Below are 26,487 nucleotides of genomic sequence, written 5' to 3'. Positions count from 1 at the left end.
TGTCTGCCTGCCTGCCTGCCTGCCTTGTTTCAGTCTATAGTCGGCATCCTTGTGTGGTGCTTTCTCCCTCTGGGGTCCAACGGGCCAAATCTGGTGTATAGTTTGAGTCCATTTCTCACATCCACGGTGTTAGGTTTCTGCAGATGATGCTCCCCTCTCCTCTTCCACTCCCGCTGACCTCTCTCTCTCTCCATCTCTCTCTCCCTCTCTCTCTCAAATCCCTCAGATGTGCCTCTTCATGTGTAGCGCCAAGTGATCCGACCGCGAGAAACACCTGCAGTAGAAAAAAAAAAGAGAGAGAGAGAGAGAGAGAGAGAGAGAGAGAGAGAGAGAGATAGAGAGAGAAAAGCTTGTTAGCTCACAACCAATGGCAGGGTGGAAAAGGAAGTTTGTTTTGTCGATGGGAGTCAAATGTTGCTGTTAGCTAGTGAGTGCCGAGCGCACTAATGCACACGCAATTAGTGTATGTGTAACTAATTCATAATCAGCATTTTCAGCAGCGCTTCCTAATGGCTTCAGCTGTGCCATGCATAACTAGAGAGCCCTGCAGATGGATCTGTTGAAACAGTGTCGAGGGAGAGAGAGAGAGAGGGGGGGGGTGGGGGAGGGCGGGGGGGCAAAACATGTGCTGTAAAACGATAGCTAAATAAGATGAATGAAAGCCTCTCATTTAAAATCAGGCCTGCTGAATTACTATGGCTTATAGCTGCACAGCACACAGAGTGGAATTGCTGTGGAAGTGCATTGGCCTATTTTGATTCCTTTTTGTTCTTCATTTTGATTGTTTCCACCTGATTGGCACACATTGACATAATGTACGCTTTTAGCCATTGCATTGCTTACATAAGGATGCAGCCATTACAGAAGAGACCTACATTTCTCAGCATCCCACAGTCTGCTGTTTGGATCAACAGTGTGCTGTCTGCTGTGCGCTTTGCTGAGCTAATACTACAGCTCCGTACCCAGGAGACATGCTTTTCAGGAGGCAAAACATTGCTTTCTTTTACTTTTTCGGGTAATTGGGAGCTGCATGTCGTGGTGATTAGTGTGCAAAGAAATATATGAGATTTGTGTTTGAGTTTAGCTAAACGTGCTTCTATTACACAAGGAGACAAGATGTTACAAAAGGGCTTCAAATTACTGCATTGTTCTGTATGCGGTTTTTCAAATAGAAGGCTAAGAATTAGGTTGGGACTGCATACAGGCTGTTGGCATTGAAATGAATAACCACTACAAGCAATGTTTCTTGTCCAATGACAACATGTAATGTGGTCCAAAAGAATAGATTTGCAAATGCATTCAACTGACTTCTTTCTCAAATGGATATTTTCTTGTACTAATATTATGACAAAAGGATGGAAAAGTAAATGTTCTATTGTGTTTCTGTATTTTTAATATGACAAGAAATACTGTAGAGGTCCTCACTTGGTCAATGTAAACCAATGGTCCAATGTTGGTAATACAGGAGTGTATGGTGTGTGTGTGTGTGTGTGTGTGTGTGTGTGTGTGTGTGTGTGTGTGTGTGTGTGTGTGTGTGTGTGTGTGTGTGTGTGTCATGTTGGCTCTCTCCACTAACCCCGTCTAAGTTGTCCATATGAATCAGTGTTTGGCCAAGAGGGGGGGCTACACAGTGATGAGCCACCAGTCATCTGTCTTGCTGTCACACCTGCATTGTGTGTGTGTGTGTGCATGTGTGTGTGTATATATATGAGATGAATGAACTGCTTGGGGAGACTTGTGTGGCTGTTTCCGTGTGTGTGTGTGTGTGTGTGTGTGTGTGTGTGTGTCGCTGCGAGTGTGTGCATGTGTGTGTGTGTGCGCTCAGTGAGACAGATGGTAAAGTATGAGTCACGACTCGGGGGCACGACACCAGCTGGCACACCGTGGGTCTGCCTTCTCTGTCTCCCCCGTTTCCCCTCTCCCTTCATCTCAGCGGGGTGCATGTGTGTGTGTGTGCATGTGTGTGTGTGTGTGTGTGTGTGTGTGTGTGTGTGTGTGTGTGTGTGTGTGTGTTGGGGCTGCAGGGGTTGGGCGCCTTGTGACACATGACAGAGGTAGGCCTGAATTAGGGTTGTGTCTGCAGGGAGCAGTGTGGGGGTGGGTGGGGGGGGCGATTTTGGTGGTGGAGGGAGGTGGGAGGGGTTACTGTATTTACTGTCTGTCCAGCTGAGGCCTGATTAAGTTGACACTGCCAGCCCCTCTGCTCCCACACACACACACACACACACACACACACACACACACACACACACACACACACACACACACACACACACACACACACACACACACACACACACACACACAGACCCTCTTTCATACACATTAAGGCAAAGTACCCCAGGTGAAGGGGGATTTATTTGTGTCCTCTCATGATGAACCTTTGCGTGCATGATTCAAAAGGTCACATACTCAATAACTTGTTGTATTGTCTGTGACCTATTCTCATACTGTCAAAGAGGCAGCCATTTTTTTTAAATAGACTAAAACACATGCATAGATTGGACTTTTTTATGTAGAAGGTATGTAATCGCAAAAGCTACCAATAAAACCAAAATGTTATTGTTTTTTCTGTTTGGTTAGGGGGCAATATGTCACAATAGTTATTTTGTCTATGGTGTTTGCACAAATACTATGTAATCCTAATGATATGTTGTGTTTTTATTGAAAGCAGACAGGGCAGTGGGGGACACACAATGTTAAACATGCTATCATTCTGCAGTGCAATACCTTCCAAAAACATTTACAACCACATTTTCACCTCGGGGTCCCTTTGCCTTTAAACAATGTGTCGACGATATTGCTCCGGGATCCCCAGAGGTGTCAGGGGAAGGTGGCACAGGCAGAGGGGGGTTGTAATTAAAACGGGAGTAAAGATTTTTGTGTCCCGAGTCGAGCTGATCTTTTTTTTTTTGTCGCTAATAATGGCTCCTGAATGTTTGATGATTTTGTTACTGGAGCCACACATCAAGGAGCCCCCGCCAATCGACGTTTTGCCCCGGTTGGTAATTAAACAGGAGGCTGCATGGGCCACTAATTAAGCAGCAGAGTCCAATCACATCCGATCCACTCTTCATGGTGACAAAGCCAGGCACCACCTCTGATATAAAGGTGGAGTCAGTGATTCTGGAGAACGCTTGTTGACTAAAATCACTTTGTCAAAATCTGTGAATATCTCCTCACCAACTACCTGTCCATGCACTGAAAAAATAGATCCGGTGTAAATACACCTTTTAGGTTAACTTGATATCGTGGCAAGACTTAAGGCAGTGGTGAATAATTTACTAGCTAGCTTCTCGTCATTGAAGACCACCTTCTCTGAACTAGCACAAAGGGAGAGGTTGGCATCTAGAATCTCACCACTAGAAGATGCCATTCACTCTTATATTACACACTGTACCTTTTTAATGGTTACCAGATGTGAATATGGTTGAATACAATGTGGTGCCGGAAAATTCTTCACTTCGAAATTAATATTCTACCCCGACGACATCAGTGTGATCGTGCTAATGGTTTCTGCAACCATTTCACACCTCCGGTCTGTCCCAGTGTGAAAGCTAGCCTCCAAATCAAGGCCATGTAACACCAAGTGAGGAGATGCACTATTAATATGCTGCACACAGGGCCATAATGTGGGCACACTAAAAGACAGAGCAGGCTGGGTCTTGCGTGTGTTGCCTATTAGTAATCCTGCCAGCACACTTCTTTTTTTTTTTTTTAAACTGGGTCAGCACCAAACACCTTTTTGGGGGTGTGTGTTACCAGCAATCTTGTATACAGCGCTTCTTCTTCTCCTAAACCAAAGTGTGTACAAAGCATAATGGAAAAAAACAAAATAAACCATAGCATGCTGTTATGGTGGAAATATACTGCCCTGGGAAAATTTAAAAAAAAAAACATATGAGAGAGAGAGGAAGAGAGAGAGGAGGTAGAGATGTGTTTTGACAGACCTGTCACAGTGGTTGCACTTAAAAGGCTTGGCGCCGGTGTGTTTGCGGTAGTGCCTCGTCAGTTCGTCGCTCCGGGCGAATCGCCACTCGCAGCCCTCCCACGAGCACTTGTACGGCTTCTCACCTGGGAGGATGACAAAAAAACACACACACACACACACACACACACACACACACACACACACACACACACACACACACACACACACACACACATGCATAAGCACCTGTTTCATTGCTCATTCCACCAATCACACGCCTATTTGTCTGCACTGTAAACGGTATGTGGCCATGCAGAAAAAAAAAGAAGACCTCTGTAGTGCTGCTGTGGAGTCAATGAGGGATCTAAATATTTGGACATATACGGTGTATTGCGAGATATATCCAGCACATTTGAAGATTCTCTTTGTAACATTATATATTTTATGTCGATTGTGATTCCATCCATAAGTCTCGGGCCATTTGCAGGGGTACACAGGTGTTTTGGTAACCGTAGCTTTTTTCTGTGCGATTTGTGTGTGCCTAGCATCCACACACAAGCATCACAATAGGAGACTATAACTGAAGCATTTATAACACAAGTCAAAAATACAAGATAATAACAGTCTAGGATTGTAATTCCATTTCCGAGTTCACAGCTATTTCACTCATAAGGATACCAGTGCCTTCCTTTGACTTTTTTTTCCCGTTTTTTAAGGGCCTGGAAAGATAGCAAGACAATGTTGCACACAGAGATGGGGAATCTCCCACCAGTCTCCAATCCTGCTGAACACACTAGAGGAGCAGAGGGGAGAGAGAAGTGGTGCGATAGATGAAGAAGAAGAAGAAGAGGAGAGGTTGAGAGAGGCTGTGTGTGTGTGTGTGTGTGTGTGTGTGTGTGTGTGTGTGTGTGTGTGTGTGTGTGTGTGTGTGTGTGTGTGTGTGTGTGTGTGTGTGTGTGTGTGTGTGTGTGTGTGAGTGTGTGTGTGTGTGTGTGTGTGTGTGTGTGTGTGTGTGTGTGAGTGTGTCCGGGGTGGATTAGAGGCGAGGTGGATGAGAGAGAGTGAGTGAGAAGAGGAGGTGAGATGAGAAAGTGGAGTAGCAGAGAAGTGCTGCAGAAGTGGATTAAGGCATAGAGGAGGCTGCAGATATGCCAGCAGGGGAGGGTTTGTGTGTGTGTGTGTGTGTGTGTGTGTGTGTGTGTGTGTGTGTGTGTGTGTGTGTGTGTGTGTGTGTGTGTGAGGGGGCAGTGATAATTAGGCCAGTCACACATGGCACAATGGGCAAGAAGGAACACACAATCTGCCAGCTGCGCCCTAGGTCCGAAGACTGTCACCTGCATCAGTCACGTCCCATCTGGGCGCCGCGCTGCTACAATCAAGTCACACTCTCACTTGACATACTGACCAGCTCCGCTCGAGTGGCTCCATTTGTTGAATGTGATTATCAAAGAAAAAGGGGGTCGGGGATGGGATGGGGGGGGGGGACAATCAATGGGTCAAGTCAAGACACAGAGAAGAGTGCTTGTAGAAAGACAGCAGTGTTTTCGATGTCATTATCTGTACCAGCTGTTGTGGAAATTCACTGATTTTGCACAGACTTGGTCACGGGGGCAGGAGATTTAAAAAAAAAAAAAAAAATCAATAATGTAAACAGTTCTTCTGTGTTCCAATTATAGGTATATAGAGTAAAAAAAAATCACCATGCCATTGACAAGAACTGCCATTTTTTTTAGGCAAAGTGGTCCTAAGATGTAGGAAAAACTGAAGCAAAAGAGACGCCATCTCTTTGATGCAAGACGAGGGCGCACTTTCTATCAAACATGCTCAGTGTGTAGCCATGTTGTAGAGCACTCCATTAATAGGGATCACATAGGCTTTGATGGTGAGAAACGGAGGTGCATTAGTTTGCAGCCATGACAAGGTGATAAGTGAACCAGTGCCAAAAGACCAGTAGGCAAGTATGAAATGCCAACGAAATGCCTCTAATGAATGCAAATTGATAACACTTAATCAGTTATGATTAATTCAGACTTCTCCCTCTTTAACTGCATCCTCTGAGTATCGCTAAAAACCACAACGTTGATTTATGAACTGAATTGATTTCAGCTAAATTCATATTCATGGTGGGTAAACACTGTTTAGGAAACAATTTTCTGCTTGTGAAATGATAGGGGCTTTTAGGAGTTTGAGTGCTTTTGGTTTATACACCTAGGAATTAGCCTCGTCCCTTCCTATCCACACATCCATCTATCCATCCATTCAGCCATCCATCCATCCATGCATGTGCCCAATTGTGGAAACATATCCCCTTCATACTGCCTGACTTCCCAGACACACTCGGAGCAGCAGGTCTGGGCCATCCCGCTCTGGCCAATGAAATTCCCGAGAGGCAGGGATGCCTGAATGTGTTGCCTAGCAACCAGAGTGGCGGGTGTGTGTGTGTGTGTGTGTGTGTGTGTGTGTGTGTGTGTGTGTGTGTGTGTGAGTGAGTGAGAGAAGGGGGCTGCGCTGAAACATGAGGAGGCAGTAGTCAGTGCAGCTGGCTAGATCTGGCAAAGGCACGCCGCCATGCCAACGGCCAATTACCGAGCACGCTGGCAGAGCTGCGGAGGCAGTTGCCTAGCGACGGTTACCTTAGAGCTGTGCGGGACAAGAAGAGGGGGGCGGGGGGGGGGGTGGAGAGGAGGGTTGGTGCTGGTAATATAGTGGTGGGGGGGACAGGTTTTGATGCAGGTTGTATAGTGGTGGGGGGGACAGGTTGATGCAGGTAGTATAGTGTAGTGGTGGGGGGGAGGGGATGGTTGATGCTGGTAGTATAGTGGTGGGGGGGGGGGATTGGTACTGGTAGTATAGTGGTGGGGGGGGTTGGTGCTGGTAGTATAGTGGTGGGGGGTAGGGGATGGTTGATGCTGGTAGTATAGTGGTGGGGGGGGGGATTGGTACTGGTAGTATAGTGGTGGGGGGGGGGTTGGTGCTGGTAGTATAGTGGTGGGGGGTAGGGGATGGTTGATGCTGGTAGTATAGTGGTGGGGGGGGGATTGGTACTGGTAGTATAGTGGTGGGGGGGGGTTGGTGCTGGTAGTATAGTGGTGGGGGGGGGTTGGTGCTGGTAGTATAGTGGTGGGGGGTAGGGGATGGTTGATGCTGGTAGTATAGTGGTGGGGGGGGGGGAATGGTACTGGTAGTATAGTGGTGGGGGGGGGGTTGGTGCTGGTAGTATAGTGGTGGGGGGGATTGGTGCTGGTAGTATAGTGGTGGGGGGGGGGGGTGCTGGTAGTATAGTAGTGGGGGGAGGGGAGGGTTGGTGCTGGTAGTAAAGTGGTGTGGGGGGGAGGGTTGGTACTGGTAGTATGATGGGGGACAGGTTGATGCTGGTAGTATAGTGGTGGGGGGGGGGGGGTGGTGCTGGTAGTATAGTGGTGGGGGGGAGGGGAGGGTTGATGCTGGTAGTATAGTGGTGGGGGGGGGGGGGGTGGTGCTGGTAGTATAGTGGTGGGGGGGAGGGGAGGGTTGGTGCTGGTAGTATAGTGGTGGGGGAGGGGGTGGTGCTGGTAGTATAGTGGTGGGGGAGGGGGTGGTGCTGGTAGTATAGTGGTGGGGGGGAGGGGAGGGTTGGTGCTGGTAGTATAGTGGTGGGTTGCTGGTAGTAGTATAATGGTGGAAGAGAGCGCAGCCTGCAGCAGTACATAACCACTCAGCTACAGACTCCTCCAACGATACACTGCCCCCCGTCGCCTAGCAACAGTGCCCCCTCCATCCTCCCCCTCTCTCCTCAAGATGCCCTCCTACAGAACAGGCAAGTAGCAGAGCAGGTGCAAGACTCGCCAGCTCAAAAACAACACACATTTGCAAGCTAAACCCGGGACGAGGAAAAATGCACTTTTATACTGTACGAAAAAAACCGTCCCTTTACAGACTGATTGGCAGTTTGAAATGGCCATCAGTCACCTAATCCACTTGGATTAGCCCCAAACACAGCAGCATAATCTGATTATGCTCTGTTACTTTTGGATTACTTTGCCTGTTAAACATATAATGTAGATTATGAAACTAAGTGGATTAATTCTGGTTTAAAGAAGCAGGATGGTGGACAGTGCTGTTGGTAAAGACTCTTATGTATTCTGCATTATTTCATAGGATAGATGACTTTCGTTTACTTGGCAAAATATATGCTTTTGTTGTTTTTTTTGCGGGGGGGGGGGGGGGGGAGTTATCAAATAAACAAATCACTTATTTCTCATTCGTAATCTGATAGCTGGGTGTTTCCCAGAGTCACTCTAATCCCATTATGTGTAATCTATGACTTCCGGATGCTAACACACGCAAACACACACACAAACACACACACACACACACACACACACACACACACACACACACACACACACACACACACACACACGCACGCACGCACACACACACACACACACACACACACACACACACACACACACACACACACACACACACACACACACACACACACACACACACACACTCCAGCCTCTCAGGTGCCAGTGTTGAAAGTTAATTGCATTCCCTCCATTAGCTGGAGCCGAAGCAGTGGGCATGCGGGTCTCGGAGGTGGTTAGAAGAGCCTCTCGGAGAAGGTTTTTATAGGCTCCTGCACCACAGGCTTAGGGAGTTGAGATGAAAAGATGTGGGAGCTGACGGAGATAGAGAGCATGCAGGGATTGTGTTGTCGGCATGGAGGATGATGGACAACTATAGGGGAGTTAGTGCAACTTTCAACTTGCGAGAATAAAGCTTGCCTTTGTAATTCTGCAACAATGGACACCCAATTATTTCTATCTGCATTTGTCATGGAAACATGCAAATTGCAGGTCTACCTATGCGATTTATGAGTATGAGCATCAAACTTATTCTACTTTTTGGCACATATATGATTTTTTTGATTTTTTTTTAAATGATACTACGAAGACCACAAATACAGGCCTGGAGCTTAATTTAAGAAACAAGTACAATATTGGTCAGTACAGGGAGTAACTTTTCTCAAGCCTCAGCTCAGAGAGAGAGTGAGAGAGAGAGAGCAGAGCGATAAAATAATGAGAGAAACAGACGTGTTATGAATGGACTGACATGGAATGAAATGAGGAAAGATATAAGAGACAAAGCGAGGGAGCAAGGCAGATGAAGAACAGAGAGAAAGAGAGAGAGAGAGTGAGAGAGAGTTTGAAAGGCAGAATAACAGTCGTAACAGCGTTTTACCCCGTTTCCTTCACCCTTCCCCAAAATCTAATTGTACCATTTCCCTTATCTGCCGTATAAGCCTATTCACAAAAAAAGCTCCTACGGGGCACTGTCATTTTCAACTCAGCCCCGTCTAATTCCAGATTAAATCGTGGCCTTTTCTCCCTGTCGGTAATTTATGGAAATAACAACTAAGAAAAAGAGGGATTTGAGTAATGACATCTTTAAACTTGTCAGGATAATGGCTGCGTGAATGGAGGACGCCTGTGGCACTGCTGTCTTGTTCTGAAGAGGGGTCGGTCTATACTGTAGCCCCCTCCTCCCCTCCCCCCTTCTCTTCTCTTCTCTTCTCCCATCCCAGTCCTGTCTTGTGTCTTCATCTGACTCTTTTGTTTCACTGCACGTCGCTCTCCGTATAGCTTTTTGTGTTTCCCCCTTTTGTCATCTCGTGTGTCGACATCCCTTTGCCTTTTATCATTCTACCTCCCTGAGTTTGAATAACAGTGACAGATGTTTTTCGGGTGGATGCTTTTATCCAGAGCACCTTATCGCGCGCGGGGGGGGGGGGGGGAGGGTTCCTTTGAGAAACTGAGCTCCCTCTGCGGTGCTACATGTCATTAAATTCTTATCATAGTGAGTGTATAGAGAACGAGAGGATGACACATTAAAGGCACAGTGTGTAATATTGGGAGTATTTTGGCGTTATCTAGTGGGGAAACTTCTATATCATAACAGTGCATTGGTAACCCCTTTGCTTTTTGGTAGAATTTATAAAAGCTAAGGAGGCCTTCAAGGACAAGAAGCTAGCCTTAAGATGGCATCATCCACCATTAGTAAAGTATTTTCACAATATCACGTGACCAGGGGAAGATTTGTTAAGCAATTTATTCTATATTACTTATTATTTACCTTCTAAAGGTGCACTTCCGGCAGACACAACCATTTATAAAAACGCATAAAGCAGTTAAGTTTGTCTGTTCTGTTCTACTGTAGAAACATGGTGTTGCAATATGGCGGCGTGCCCTGCTCCTATGTAGATACGAAAGGCTTAGTCTAATGTGATACAAATTTAACTTTTATTTTCAAGCATTGCATACTAATAAAAACATACTTATTATATCACATTTTGTATCAAGTCTGTTATGAAAAACGTAATTTCACATCACACACTGCAACTTCTAACTACAGCCATTTTTAGAAGGTGACAATTCGACTAAGGACTATTTTTTGGGGATTTTTAACATACAGCAGTTGACAAGTTGATTTAAGAAATAAATGGTAAGCCAAAGCTAGTCAACACCGCTGTCATGTGTAGCTTTCTAAAATTGCATAGCTTCGGTGATTTGTCAACCATTACGTTTCGGGATTTAGACTAAAATCTAATTTGAGTCCCCCCTGTAACTTTGTTAAGCATGATGGACGCTCTTTGCTGTAGCTCCACAGGTTGAAACACGGCAGGAAACAGCGATATATTAGCCCCGAATCCAGACTGCAATCCACCGTGCATTTCATTTGTTATGCTAAGCCCTTCCAAGCCACGAGCAATGGCTATACCTCTATCAGATGTCCAACTCATCTCATTATAGTACTAGACTGTGGTGGTGGAGGCCTTCATTTTTCAGCCATCGCAGCCCAAATAATTGTACCAGAATTCAAAACACATGGTTCTCACCTTCAAAACCCAAAAATAGGTAACAATAGTACCTGGGAGTACCCACAAACGCCTCATAATGTGTTTGCTTGGCAACAAAGAGTTCCTAATAACGTCAAAAAACAGACGGCAAGCAATGGCTCCACTGTCTAAGATGATCATAGATTGCTTTATAAAAACCTATTTCCCTGGTTTTAAAATGACCCTACAATCGACATGTCTCCGATCCCGGATTGAGAACCACTGACCTAGACTTACAGAAGAGAACAGAGGGACGGGGAGAGCCGGAAATAAACTGGGGGAAATGGTGGCCTATCCAGGTCAATCCATCCATCAGCGCGCAGTTACTCAGATGGAGGACAGCTTCCCGACAGGGGTCTGAGTGGTTTGGGATTGAGATGGAAGAGCGCCAGAGTTATAGCTCCATCCCCTCCCCCCTTCCCTTCTTCTTGAGGAGAAACCTTGACAAGGAGGGGACCTGTCGGAGTTTTTTTTTTTTTTTTTTTTTTTTTTTCGGGCACAGAGAAGTACTTAGCTAGAAAGAGCGGTAGAAGGGAAGCGGGGCTCTCTTAAATCATCAGAATGTACCTTACATGCTGATATTTCCATGTGGCGCCAAGGGAGCCCGGCTCTAAACCTGTTCCATGATTATGGGGATGTTTTATGGGGATGTTTTTTTTCTTAATATTTTCTTGTCACTCTATGTGCATGTTGTACTTTAACAGAGTGTGAAGCAGGTAGGGTTTTTTCTCAATTATCCAAAGTCAGGATTAGCCGACTAGGAAGCTGAAAGGATGGATGAATTAAAGGGATAGTGCTCACATAGGCCCACATTTGTATACTTCTCTTTTAGAAAAATGCTAATGGTTTATCCAAGCCAAAAGAAATAGCCTTGAAGCAAAGTGTTGCATATCGAATATATGTCTCATATGGGTGGCAGAGACTTTAAACGGAAAAGACCAATTTATAGAAAGCTTTTTTGCGATTCAATCCTTTCAGTTTCTGTGTTTTGCACTGAGCATTCCGTCTTCCTCCAAGAAGAACAGTCTAATATTTGGTTTCCGGATTGAGTCTTTTCAGCCTGTCGCCAACAATGAGTGTCAATCAGTTTTATTACAAGCAGCAGTGTCAAGTGGAGAGATGTCCTTAGAGGTGCCCATAGGCTTGCTGATTGATGTTATATCTGAAAAGTACACCATCTACTCATATTCACACACATCACTACAGATTGTGTAACCTTGTCCATAACATCCATATTTACATAAATGAATGTATTTTAAAAGCTCATTGTGATAAAGGGAGGTGGTGTTTTTCAGAACAGACTGGGTCTAAATGGAATATCATTTACACAAGTAGGTTTAAATTAGTGCATAACGGCTTAAAATAAAAGCTGGTGTTTCTTTCACAAGCTTAGAATGAGCGTTTTACACACTGCACCTTTAATGCGAGCTGTGTGGGCAACTCCTAACTATTGAAACCTGATGCTTAATCACTATTCGAAAAAGTGGAGTCCGCCATTCTGGAGAATGCGTGTAGCCGAAACACTTGTGTATGCGCTGACAAATAAAGCCAGTGTTAATTCACAGCCCAGGCTCTGTAAATGTTGCTCGCTATGGTGTGTCCCCTTTGTTGTTGTTTTGCCAAAAAAAAAAGGGATTTGGACAACAAGCTGACTCCACCTTAGAAACACTGGAAAGGTCTTGCAGAAAAAGGAATGAAAATGGATGAAATTTGCTGCTTACAAATAATTAAAAAAATGAGCTGAACAATTTACCATCTAGATTTAACTACTAAAATCCACAAACTCAACACCAGGGGGTTTGTGTACTAACTCTCACCTGTGTGCGTTCTCTGGTGGGCCTTGAGGTGGGAGCTCTTGGTGTACACCTTCCTGCAGCCGTTGAACTGACAGCGGTGGATTCTCTTCTTGTTCTCGGGGAGCAAATCTCCCCCTACGCCTACCACGCACGCCCCTCCCTCCTCCTCGTCCTTTGTACTGACGGCCATCGTGTGTGAAGACGCCACCAGCCTGTCCGCGCTCAGCCCCACCTTCCTGGCCACTAGCTTCAGGGTTAGCGTGCCGTCTGCCGAGGCCGTCAGCGTCTGGCTGGGTGTTTTGACCAGGTGTCGGCCCAGCTCCGGCGACGAAGGCGGCGTCAGGGAAGTGACGGCGCTCAACTGGGCCTGGTGGACCCCTTCCATGGCTTCAATGTTATCCAGCCCCCCGTGCGCCTTGTGCTTGACGTCCCTCCTCGTGGCACCGTTTGAGGGGAAAGTGTTCTTGCGTGTGGTGGTGGTAGGGCAGAGGGCGACCGTAGGCGGGCTGGGTGGTCTTGAGAGGCCAGGCAGGCTAGGGCAGAGCAAGGCGTCTCTGGTGAGCTCCTCCTCACACATGTCCTCCTCCTTCAGGTAGGCAGGAGTCAGCAGGCCTTCAAGGTCTCCGTCAAACAGCTCCGAAAGACGCTTGGGCTCCGTCTGGAGATATCGCTCCAGTTCTAGGCAGGTCTGCGAGAGAGAGGAAAAGTGGGAGAAAAGACTTCATTTTAGATTCAATTCATGGAAGGTCACACATTCGCCAAAGAGGAGATTTTGGATAACTCTGTATTTCAGTGTTCGGGGACAGGGGAAACTGAAGGTTTTTGAGGAACGCTGGCGTCATGACCTCAATGGTGAGCATGGCACTTATAGTTTACATCAACTGAGCATGTGCCACCCTCGTCAAAATCACGCTCAATGCGCATGCTCACAGTGTTCTTCTATGGTGTTTGCCTTGACACATCTGACCTGGCATAATGTATCAGTGTTTTTATTTTTAATTTTATTTTTGCGTAGCCGTGTGTACAGAGACACAGTCAAAAACCCTGGCATGTGTGTACAGGAATTTCTCTGCAAACGTAGGGTGGAAAAATGTGTCTGTGTGGACATGGCCTTGGACTCAATTCAGGGAAGTTCACACATGTTGGCATCTGCACTGAAAGATCCCCTCAAATCCCACTTGACAATTTCACCAGCCATCAGATGATCCAATGTGCCTTGTACACTGCTGCTGCGAGAGAGAGAAAATCTGCATGGTGCCATGCGCTCACCCAGACAGGCAACTTAGCGAGCTCTGCCAGCTGTCACACGCACACACACACACACACACACGCACGGGTAGCCACCAAGACAAGCCCAGGATTACCTGGCAGCTCCGGCAAGACGGCTGATTACACACTGATTGATTGCGACCGCTGTAGCGCGGAACGGAAAGAAAAAGAAAAACGTCAGTGGAGTGGATAGCAGCAGCAGGAGGAGAAGTCCTAAACTGTACAGAACTCCTATCAAACAACATTTTATAGAGCTTTGACAAGCCATGTGTGCAACCGGCTTCACACTCAGCCAAGATAGGAAGATTTATTCAGCTGTAGTTATGGTCTGCCTCATCCCTATTACTCCAAACAGCTCTCCCTGTGGAAGGCAAATAAAAGGCTACATCCACCCCCCACCTCCTCCCCCCCCCGCTTTGTGTGAACTGGCATCCTGAGAAGTCTATTACTTTACAACAAGCTGGCAAGGTCCTAAAAGGAGACGCACAGAGGGAGAGAGAGAGAGAGAGAGAGAGAGAGAGAGAGAGAGAGAGAGAGAGAGAGAGAGAGAGAGAGAGAGAGAGAGAGAGAGAGAGACGCCTCATGTCCAAGGATGGAGCTATTATGTTTGAATGAACGGCAACCAGTTTGATCCCGAGGATCGCGGTGTTTCCAGACCTGTAGCCGCTAACGCGTTCTGACAGCCGAGATGGGGGCTAGCAGCTCCACTGGGCGCGCTCCCACCTCGCCACTTCATTTGTGTGTAAATAGGCACTGACAGACAGAGTAGCTGCTTCCATTATCAGGAATAAGGTTGCACAGACTGAGCACATCAGGCACATTTACAATCTTACACAACCCCTTACACCCCTTCCCTCCCTCCCTCCCTCTTTTCCTTGTTTGCACCTTCTAAAAATAAAACCACACTTCCTTTTTTTTTGGAGGGGGGGTTGTCTGTTGCTAAGGGGAGTGTAATTTCTCCTGTAAGGTGTATTCTTCTAGGGACAGAAGGGGGCAGGGCGGGGAGGGGGCGGGGGGGGTTTGGAGTTGTTTTTTTGACTGTATTTTCATCGCAACGTCATTAAAAAAAGGCTGCTCTTGCTCAAAGCACACATCTACAGTACAGAGAGATGAAGATAATGCTCCTACCTCCTCCCCCTCCTTACACTGTGCGCCCACGTCTCCTTTTATTATTTTTTGAAAAACAACTTCTTTCAAGTGCTGCGCGAGAGGCCCATACTGAGCACAATTCAATATTGAGGTCTTGGAGACATGATAAAGGGTGTAGTGGTTCCAAGGCCTTCACCCCTGCACCCCCAACATGTCTCTCGTCCTCTCTCTCTCACTCATACATTCTCACCCCTATTGATCGCCCCATAACATCACCTTTTCCCAAACACCATTCCCGTATTCTTTTTCATGTCATGTCGTTTCCTCCATCTCCCAAGGTGAGGACTAATTACTCACTGAGAACCAGCCAGTTAAAGGTGGGCTTTATTCAGCAAAATGCTTAGGACTGCAAACCGAGGTGAGCCCCTGTGTGTGTGTGTGTGTGTGTGTGTGTGTGTGTGTGTGTGTGTGTGTGTGTGTGTGTGTGTGTGTGTGTGTGTGTGTGTGTGTGTGTTTTTGTGTGTGTGCACGCTAGGTAGAGATAGTTCAAGGGAGAGTAAAAGAGGATAGAAAACGGATAAGTGCGGAGGAGGAGAGTGATGGAGGGACAAGGTGAAGGAGGCTGGAGAGAGAGAGAGAGAGAGTGCGAAAGGATGGTGTCGACTTCATTTTCTCCGTGGGGGGTGAATCCTTTTTGGAAGTGTGACATTTGGCGTAACAGGATCCTGTAAGCGGGCAAGCCACGGGGCCTCACACACACACACACACACACACACACACACACACACACAAAAAGGGTTCATGCACACGGTAAATGTTAGGCTACGACCCAAGGCAATTTGTAATGATGGGCTCGGATGGGCGGAGTGTATACATGTATACTGTACTTACAAGTGTGTGTGCATGCCTCACACACAAATACACACACACACACACACACGCACACACAGGATTCATGCACAGTAAATGTGAGGTTACGACCCATGCAATGTGCAAGGATGTACTCAAATGCATAACAGCGTACATTGGAAGGCCGAATGTATATACATGTACATGCATACTGTATTTACAAGTGTGTGTGCATGGTCGCGCATACGGAATGTGGGATGTTTCGACATGGTATAAGGATGAATGAGGGTGAGGGGGTGGCAGGTATGACAGGCTTATAGCATCGCTCTTTCCATGCGTCTTTCACCTTCTTTTCTCCCATCACTCCCTCAAGGACCATTCCAACCCCCCAGCACACATACACATACATACACACACACACACACACACACACACAAACACTCCTTCCCCAGGTGGTGACATTAACATTGTAAAAGAGAAGGTCATGCGGTTGATCAGCGCGTGTTGTGCGGAGGGATGTGATGTGGTGTGTGGGTGTATGTACTGTATGTGGCTGTGTGTAATTATGCAAGTTTGCATGGTGCGTGTGTGTTTGGACCGTAATTATGCATCTCTGGTGTGTAATTATGCGCTTCTTGTGTGTGTGTGTGTGTGTGTGTGTGTGTGTGTGTGTGTTTGTGCAAACACCTTTATGCATGCACACGAGTCTGTCTATGTGCTGGTCTCTAGGCCTGAGATGTATGTTCAACTTGCATCTGCACATGTGTGTGTGTATGTGTGTGTGTGCATGCAAAGGAATCAAGAGCCAAAGGCGCCACACAATAGCCAAGATAAAGGGCCCCCGCTACGGCTTGATTTGGACAATCGCCGATCGGGAGAGCCAGCCTCTGTGTTGGCTCTACATAAAGCCAGCATCCATTTCCTAAAAGGCTTTGGGGATGATTCCTTCATGCGAGCCAGGATAAGCCGAGGCAATCCAATGTTCCAGTGGCCCCACCTCCACCTCCAAATCACTTTCTGTGGCACGGGGGTGATGGGGTGACCCAGTCCCTCAACCTACATTCAAGCTTCAGTATTGGCAAGCATCAGTCATTCCACAATTGTGCCATTTTACTTGTTTATCCACCACAATCCCATTTTAAACAATGAAGAAGGAACAGAGCACAGTGCAGTGGTGATCAAGAATCGATGAGCCTATGTCACACCAAGCATTGTGATTCATCCTAGTGTCGAAAGCACATGTCCTTATAAGGATGCAAATTACATTTAAAATTTCTTATTTTCTATTCAAGCTATACACAGTAAGCCTTGACAGAGTGTCAGCTAGGCAGCATGCATTGAAACACAATGTAGCATCACTATATGAATGCAGTCAAAGACCAGACGAAAAGGGTCAATTCCTTTCCATTTTTATTGTACGTGCATTAATGTTTCTTGTCAAACCCAATATCGTCAACTCATCAGCCCTTGTTTAGCGCTTAAGCATGGCAACACTTAATTGCACGCTTAATTAACTCAACAATTTCCAAATGTGGCTTTGGTCCCTGTCAGCCTTCAAGAACGTGAAAAAATACAGGCTTTTTGAGCGCCTTTGTCGGTTGACTTTTTGAAAGTTTTATATAGTATAAGGGTCTTGGCCTCTTCACTCTATAACTTTGCTTTCCCTAAATAAAAAGAAAAGATAAGCTCATACACACACACACAGACACACACACAACCACTGAATGGAACATGCAGAACAACACACTCGGGTTAGTGAGGCTTTAAACGCAGCATGTGGGACAAATAACAAGGCACACATCTCACAAAACAAGCCCCCTAATTCAATCTCTTCTACTTCATATTCCCTGACTTTAAAGCTTTAATGAGGAATTTTGAGTTATTACAACAACACTGTCAAATCATCGACATAAGCCTTCGCATGGATGTGGATTTGCTACGTCTGCTGTACTGCTGTACGTCCAGGTTTTTTCTTAGCAGTATTGGGCGCTTCTTGGGCTCCTGCGCCAGTGTCAGAGGGGGTGGGGGGTGGGGGGGGGGGGGGTGACACCAGTTTGTAAAAGCTGCCATACTGAGAAATACAGAGCGAGAGTTTTGTGGAGCTGACAAGCTTCATCAACTTTGTGTCGACTCATTTGGCTTGAATGTAACCGACATTCATTCATATGAAAAAGTTACGCACTATCGCTTTAAGGTAAAGAAAGTCTCTCTCGCTTCACCCGTGGCCTGGCAGCTGATCCTCTCCCCTTCACTCTTTTGCTGCCTCCCGACTGTTAGCACCCCGCTATGTCGCTAATAAAAAGCCTGGGTTATAAATATGAAGAGAAGAACATTGCATAATGCCCTTAAGGAAGGCCCAAAACACCACTAAACAGATAAATGTAATGGGGTGGATACGCCTCATTAATTTCAGGATAACCGTGTTTAGTTTTTTTGTTTTTTTCGGGAGATGCCGTGATGGAAGACAAGGCGCTATGAATAATATTCAGGGCTGATGCTAGCAGGGTTGAAAAGGGCAGGACTATGAGGGGGTCCTGAGCTGGAGGGGGTAAGGGCGGCTGCACTATTGTTAAATGTACAGAGGCAAAGGTGGGGGGCCGTCACATCTTTGCAAAGATGACCGATGATTCCCTGCAGCACCTTGCTTGCAGGATTGTGTCATTCAGGATAATGTATAATTATATATTTTTATATATTTAGATATTCAACGTGAGACACACTGTGAATGTCTATATTAGGGATGGATAAAATCAAGACTATGACATTGTGTTTTATCTTATTTTAATAGCTTGTATGGCGAGAGTCCGCATACAGTTAGCTTAGCTCAGAGACTGGAAATACCTAGCCTGGCCTGGACTACTCTGGCCATATGTTCCAATCAGTATGCTGCAGCAGGATTGTTGTTCTTATACTTGTAGCTTCCTCATATTGTATGTTATTGCTGTATATGCGTGGTGTCGACTTCTTCTGATTTCAACAGCGTTTGCACGGAATGCGCGTTGTGATTGACACCGTCATCCTCGGCAAATTGGAAAAAGATTCCTCTCCGTCACCGACATGACATGTTGATGATTTCGGACATTTTATTTATTTATTTATTTATTTGTACATCTGGCAGGGAAGGTTTGTTTGCTCATTCTATAAAGTGAGTAACATTCATGTCATAGATGAATAAACACAGGCGCCTGCCTTGTGTTGCTTCACAATGGACTGACAGCCCGTTTATTGCTTTGTCGCTTGCTTTTATTTAAAGGTACACTAAGCAATTTCAGGGGAGGGGTATTTGTTAACATTTGCAGAGCCTGTTGGTTAGTTAGTTTACAAAACATATTTTCATATAATTTAAAATGTAATCATAGTTTTAACCATGGTAAGCCTGCACAACAGTCACCTTAGTCCTCACATCTATTGGAAATATCTTGCCTGCGATGAACCGCGGGAAACTAAATTGACTTTCCCTTTTTTCATCTAATTTTTATGATTCACTGTTTTACTTTACTGTCTGTGTTTACGGCCAATCCTTGTTCATTGCCATTTGTAATTCCGCAACACACTTGATAGTTTTTAATCGAAGGGAAAAAGTTTGGGCATGGCACTTAATCCAGAGGGGTACTCTTTCACACGGTGTGCAAGTGACTGTGTGTGTGTATGTGAGTGTGTCTATGCACATGTCTTCTCCCCTGCCGTTGCGTGCTGGGGCCTGTGTCTCCCATTGATTCGGTGAGTCGGGCCAAGCCATCACTTTGAGGTGACAGCTAAATGACCAGTAGCCCTAGGCAGTGGCCCATCTTAGCCCGACAGCCCTTTGTGTGTTTGCGTTGGCGCTGCCTAATCGATACCAAATGATACCCGGCGCAGGAGCTCATCAGCGGTGGCCGTCGCAGCTGACAGAGACGGTAATCTATAGCTTCACTGAGCAATACTTACACCACACACACACACACACACACACACACACTCACAAAATCTCTGAAAAAGCACTCACTCCCCTATTTAGTTGAGACACAGCAGGCAAACATTTTTAGTGTATGAAAGCACTGGTCAATTCTGAGATGTTTGTCTTCTTTCCTTCAATAACATGTCAGCTTTCATACTACTTTAAATGAAAAAGTTCCGAAATGCAAATGTGGGTGTTCATTTCACTAAACCTTGTCTTGTTAGTGCCTATCTCCTATACAACCATCTTTAACGGCCATTGTGTCAGCATTAGTTTTTTTCAATACTCTTAACCAAAACAATCTCAACTCCTAGCACTTACATCGACTAAACGTTCTTTCGTTCTTAGCACTAATCCGAAGGTCATTACAGAAGGATTTGTTCACTGTCTGATTCATGAAACCATTTATTATCCAACCTCTAGATTTTTTGTATATTAAACATATGCAAATGTACGGAAAATTAATGAGACATTGCGACATTTGCATATGTATTCAAACATTTCCGTAAACAAAATGTAATACAAAACTTAATGGTTTGAATGTGAGACATCAACTGGCAAAGCTTCACGAGGATCTCTATATAGAAAAAAATATCACCCTGCAGTGTCTGCCCTTTAGGGTTTCAAATCCTTCCCTTTACTGGATAATAACTCTAATAACTCTGGACCGCAGATTTCAGACTCCTTGGAGAGTAGAGAGTTGAGAGAGAGGGGAAACTGCTATGCCTACAGGGCCAAGGAGGAAGCAGAAAGGGTGGGGAGGTGGCACTTGATTTTTTGTCCTATAGAGACATGTAAATAGCAGAGCGCCCTGGCTTTGGCCCTGGTGTATTCTCAACGGGGATGGCTGGCATGTGTGTGTGTGTGGGGGGGGAGGGGGGGGGGGGGGGGAGGGAGAGGGGGGGGGGTGATGCGTTTGGCCAGAAGGGATGTGGGGTGCTTCTTATTGGGACCCTCCGGAGGCCCCCGACATAAGCAAAGCAGAGACGGAGGCAGTGGAGACACAAAGAGAAGAGGAGCTGGAGGGCTGGGAGATAGAACCCAGAGATAGATGGTGAGAGACAAAGCTAATTGACCTGCCTTCCAGACAGGTGACAGATGAAGAAACAGACCTCTTAACAAGCTGAATAAGGATGAGGCTGACACTGGAGAAAATACTCATTTTGAGCATTTGCTATTAGTAATAGGCCACAGCTTTGTAATCCGTATTTTCAATTCAAGAACTTACAAGTCCCTGTGTATCACTGAAGTGTAGCCATGTTTCTTTTATTAAGTGTCGTGATTTATTTTGACTAGACCACTATAGTACATGTTAAGAGTTTGAAAACTCACAGTGCCAGGGTGTGCTGACCTAAAGAAAGCAAATAAAAGAAAATAATACTTTGAGGAAGAAAAGAAAGAGAAATGTGAAGGTTGAAAAAAAGCCCTAGACAGCAGACAGCCTCCTCCTTTTCTTCCTCCTCCTCCTCTTCCTCATTGACTAACAGCTCCATCTCTCCAAGCAGCCGGTGCCTCACCTATACAGCTCCAGATAACGCGCCACGGAAACAGCTTAATTACACACACACGCACACGCCCTTATCAGACGACATTAGCCTCACAGTAACAATCAGGGCCCCGGCGTCAGCCCCTCTGTCTAAAGCCTGGCAACGCAGTTTTTTTTTTCTTTTTTTTTTAACACAGTGCAGGCTTCAAGCTGATAACAGACACCGCCAGTTGTTAAATCCACGATTTGCTGACGGGAGGTTTGAGGGAATAATGCACATTTGGTTATAAAACCTGACACTCCTTAACACAAAATAATTCATCTAACAGTCGACTTACCAGATTCTTACATTTGTATGCCTCTTACAGCCGACGGTTCAAGCATCAAAGTCAATTTAGTTTTGTTGGACCTAATGCTTAGATTTACGTCATTGCCACCAGTCATTTTAAGTCACTGTTTGCAGTTTTGAGTGCATTGCTCAAAGGACATTAGAACTGAACCTGTACTTTTTTTCTTAGGAGCATGTCCCCGCTAAACCTCATCGGTTGCTGGAAGTTGACGCGACTCGTGGATGTGTGTTTGTGTGTGTGTGTGTGTGTGTGTGTGTGTGAAATGGGGGGGGGGGATCTTCAAAGCACCTTTCATCTAGCGGGAAAGCAACAATGATGGAGCACTCAAGAGCACAAAAAAAACCTGGTGACCTCTGCCTAATGGAGCAGAAAGACATTTCCCATTGCTTTCTCCCCCGGAGCAGACACAACAGAGAACACACATCTATACAAAGCATTCCCAATACCAGGGACCTCCCCTTCTCTGTCTCCCCCACATACATTACACTGTGCGGATGACAAGGTAAGGAACTCCTGTGCAAATAAGGTTTAAGACAATGTTGGAGCTCAGGTGATTAGCAAACAAATTGGTATGTAGGGATATATGGAGACAATCATCCCAAGGTCCAAAACAATGGAAATGTGTCGATATATTCATGCTTGAACTATTCCAACTCATTTTAAAGCTATAGTGCATAACCGCTGTGGCCCCAATGAGGAATTGAGTAGTTAAGAGTTTACATCCTCCAAAAAATGTGCACAGTATGTGGCAAGTTGAAATACGGTACCACAATGTGTGTTCCCAATAGTGCACACATTCGCCCCGCTGTTTTCAGCTTCACAAAAGAAAAAAAATGCTGTTTGCACATTGGGATAATCCATCTCCCTGCACTGACAATAGCAAAACATGGATCTGTCTAAATGCTGGAAGTGGCTCTCACAAGTAAACACAGCGCCCCCGACCTTGAGAGAGTGATCCAGCACGTTATTAAGAGGTCTTAGTGAGGGCTCGGCATACAACAAGTGTATAAAGACGTCTGCCGCGCCATCTGAAATAGCTCGTGACAAAGTGTGGAGAACGCCCTTTGTTCTGGCATTAAGTCTGGGGAGCTGGGTGAGAGGTGACGGTGAAATAGGATCGAGAAAAGAGGGAGCATCTTGAGACTGAGAGAGAGAGAGAGAGAGATGAATGATGGAGAGGATGGAGAGATTGCAGGGAAGAGGAGAGAATGGCATGGGTGGGGGGGCACGTGGAGGGATAATCCCAAGCACTGGAGCAGTGTTGGGCTCGCCGGGGAGGAGAACTCTGTCTTTCTTTAACTGGATTTGGGTGAGCCGCTGTTTATCGGGCGCACAAAGTCGCTCTGGGCTGTCAAAACCATCCTAATCTAATCAGAAGGCATTTCAGCCGTTTTGCTTTTCGGAGTGCAAAGTGCATATTGGACATGTCGGCGTGCATGTGTGCTTGTTATGGATGAGAGAAGAGGATGAATATGATGCTTGTTGCTGTGTGTGTGTGTGTGTGTGGGTGGGTGTGAGGTCGGCGACAACAGTGGTTTTTACACTGGGGTTAGCAGCTTGTGTCAGGATTTGGGGGCGCGTGGGGGGGGGGGGGGGGGGTCTGTGCTCCCCGGATGTGGGGGGGGGACCCCCATTGTGTGCGGCAGCCTGGCTAATCTTCATTACCGCACACAATACTGGGGCAAGAGAATGGGGCCTTGGCTGGAAAAAGGCACAGAGAAAAACAAAAGAGCAGCGAAAAGAGAGACAGAGAGAGAGACAGAGAGAGAGAGAGAGAGAGAGAGAGAGAGAGAGAGAGAGTAGAGATAAAGGGAACAGTGAAGCGGAAAAACTCTGCTTCCACCTCATACAGTGCCAGTCAAGAGAGAGAGGGGGCCTTTTCGGAACCCCAATCACGTCCGCAAAACCCGTCAAGTGCGACCGCGGCACCGTGCCCCAAACCCGATAAGAGCCAAAATGGTTCATTCTTACACGCGGTCTCAGCGGGCTGAGTGAGAAATAAGAAGTCACCTCTTGTCTTTAGCCAATTGCCTTGCCTGTGTTAAGCCCTGTGCTTTGCCTTGCAGGTGTCGTGTAACACTCTTCACTCGTCACAACAACCAAACCTCGGGTAAAGCTGTGAAGCAAAGATTGTGTGCGTGTGCGTGTGTGTAAGATCAAGTGCATGTGCAAGTGGCAAGAAAATGAGTTCTAGCAGCCAAAGCAGGTCAGTGGCACAGTCTGGCAAGGCCAAGGTGGATTAGCTTGAGGGTCGCAGACGTGTTGGAGCATATTGCTTCTTTCATTGTGTATTTGTCTTGCAGGGGAAGCTGTGCCGGGTTACGCAAGAAGAGCGTGTCGGCCACTTTATGTGCATGGGGCGCCGCATGTCGCTCCGTCTTTTTATTCCCAGCGCAATGCTTTCAAAACAAACCTGAGCAACAAAGATTAGGCCCCAAGCCGCTTAAAATATTGAAAGACGTCTCCTCTCCTCACCACTGCCACCGCTGATGCTGCTGCTGCTGTGGGCTCTCATCCAAGAGATAGTGTAGAGAGAGCGAGAGAGATAGTGTGTGTGTGTGTGTGTGTGTGTGTGTGTGTGTGTGGGGGAGGGGGGTATGTGAGTTTAGGTTGGATGAGGATAGGTGCATGCTGAACCCGTTCACCCCTCCCTGTGCAGAGTGGATGGCTTTCCAGCGGGGAGCATAAGCGGAGTGCGAGGACTTTTCACCCCAATTTCATCCTGACAATATACGGCTGCTCGGCGGACAAAGGTTCAGTGGTCGGATGCGCTAAGAAAGGGTGTCGGGGAACTCGGTGGCTATGGCTTTTAGCTGTGTGTGTGTGTGTGTGTGTGTGTGTGTGTGTGTGTGTGTGTGTGTGTGTGTGTGTGTGGGTGTGTGTGTGTGTGTGTGTGTGTGTGTGTGTGTGTTGAGATGCCGTCCCCACAAGTAGAGCAATTTGTTGGAAGAAGCGGGTGATTGCAAAGGGCAAAGGGTAAAGTTTGCAGTTATAGTTTAAAGGCACACACACACACACACACACACACACACACACACACACACACACACACACACCAGCTGCTCAGCTAAATATTCGAGAAAAACAAACACTTTTCTTCTTGATGCACACACAAACAGGTAAAAAACACTCACAGACAGATAAACCCAATAAACTCTGTCTGTGAAGCTCTCTCTGTCTCTCTCTCTCTCTCTCTGTCTCTCTCTCTCGTTCTTCCTTGCATCTTTCACACACACATACACACCAATGAAAATTATTGATGTGCTCTCTTATAAAACAGTGGCTGCTCCCCAACGTATTCCTGGCAACATCACAGGCTGAAAATAGCTGCCGACCCAAATAACTTTCCCCGCCGGAACGTCGGCGAAAAAAGGAGCCAGACCACATGTGCCACCGGCGACTGGCTTTACTAATTGCCGTCATTTTACAGTGAAATAATATCTGGGGCAAAAAAAGAGAGTGAAGAACGCGTGGCAGTAAACTGAGGAAGAGAGGGGTTGTGGGTAGGGACGGGGATGCCTTCTTTTTTTTGCTTTTTTCTTTAGCATAAGTTATCCGATGCTTTTCCCTGAAAACAGTCAAGGGGGAATTGGCTGGTGAGACATTCATGTGACAACATCAGTTTAGTTAAAAGATAGTGGGGGAATTTTTTTTTTCAATATTTTGAAGTCACAAGCTGGTATTTTGCCTCTTATTTTCCCCACTGGATAGTTCCTTGTATTGATGTATAGCGTTGAATAATAGAATTCCTGGCACTTGATAACATACAAAACCAATGGAAACATGTATATTCCCCTGCTGTGCTAAGCTTTTAGCAAATAAAACGACCGCTTATTCTGTGCCTTATTTCTTTTATAAAAACACCACAGGGACCTCCACTTTGAAGCTAATTGCGGTTGATTTCTCTGGGAAAAAGAGTAAAATATGTAGAGTTCACTGGTAGATTTAATGCTTATCATCTATTGACTATACAACACTGTAACACTAACTGTACAAAATTCCCTTTTCAAGAAAAAAAAACAGGGATTTTTCTGAATCCAGCGTCGTTTTGAAATTGGCTCACTATCTTTGCCCATGTCCTAGCAACGTACGCCTAACACGATAGTACCAAAACTAGTTTTGACCTGCTTTCACACACGCACACACACACACACACACACACACACACACACACACACACACACACAACTGCAAATACTGTACATACAGGGGGAAGAGAGAGGGAGGGAGGCATAAACACAGATGTCTTTGGGCAGCCAGCCTCAGATCTTAACTAGCAGCAGGAGATTCATCTAATCAAAGGGTTGCCAGCCCAATCATTAAGGCTAAAACACACAGTGCTGCTCTCACATACCAGAGCAGAACAATGGGGGAAACAGAGGTACGCTGTCACGTTGATAAATGCCTCTTCCCACTGCTCTCATTAAATGGCAGAAGGGGGCACTTCCCGGGCCGTTGCGAGAGTTAAGCAGGTCGGCAAACATCTTCCGAAGCCACTCTGTCTGTCTATCGTGACAGTTATATACAGCCTTTTTATTTCCACAAGGCTGCATGTCAAAATAATATACTTTCTCATTGAAGAATTGTGCTTTCAGGCATTGACATTTTGGCTAATCCCGATATAAGCTGAATCAGTCTCATTTTTTGAGGGTAACGAGACGTATCGTATTCAGACAACTTATCCCTGCGGGGGCTTGGATTGACTGAAACTGCATGACGTGCCCTGTCAGCTGGAGAGAGCAGCAGTGTCTTATGGGTAATATGGGACGCAGTTTAATCTACCAGTGAGTTTTAGCATCAGCCCGCTGACATCGACAAACATCTTTTGTCTGTTTCTGACCAATCATGTGAGCCTTCAACCCTGGTTTGGAGGCGCCAAAATCGACACAACGCAACT

At 46.1% G+C, this 26,487-nt stretch overlaps 1 protein-coding gene across 1 annotated transcript in view; it reads right to left on the bottom strand.

Annotated features, from left to right (window-relative positions):
• Positions 1 to 222: 222 nt before the first annotated feature.
• Positions 223 to 26,487, bottom strand: part of klf7a (Kruppel like factor 7a) — a gene marked incomplete at both ends in the record, with an annotated part of 35,537 nt that continues 9,272 nt past the window's right edge. The window contains 3 exons of the mRNA XM_080053153.1: positions 223 to 274; positions 3,951 to 4,074; positions 12,632 to 13,298. Coding sequence (XP_079909279.1) covers positions 223 to 274; positions 3,951 to 4,074; positions 12,632 to 13,298 — 843 coding nt within the window. The remainder of the gene's footprint in view (positions 275 to 3,950; positions 4,075 to 12,631; positions 13,299 to 26,487) is intronic.

The sequence above is a fragment of the Ammodytes marinus genome (assembly GCF_949987685.1).
Source record: "Ammodytes marinus genome assembly, chromosome: 24".
In the NCBI taxonomy this organism is placed as follows: domain Eukaryota; kingdom Metazoa; phylum Chordata; class Actinopteri; order Uranoscopiformes; family Ammodytidae; genus Ammodytes; species Ammodytes marinus.
The sequence above is the reverse complement of the archived record's forward strand: the minus strand, read 5'-3'. Positions and strand labels throughout refer to the sequence as shown.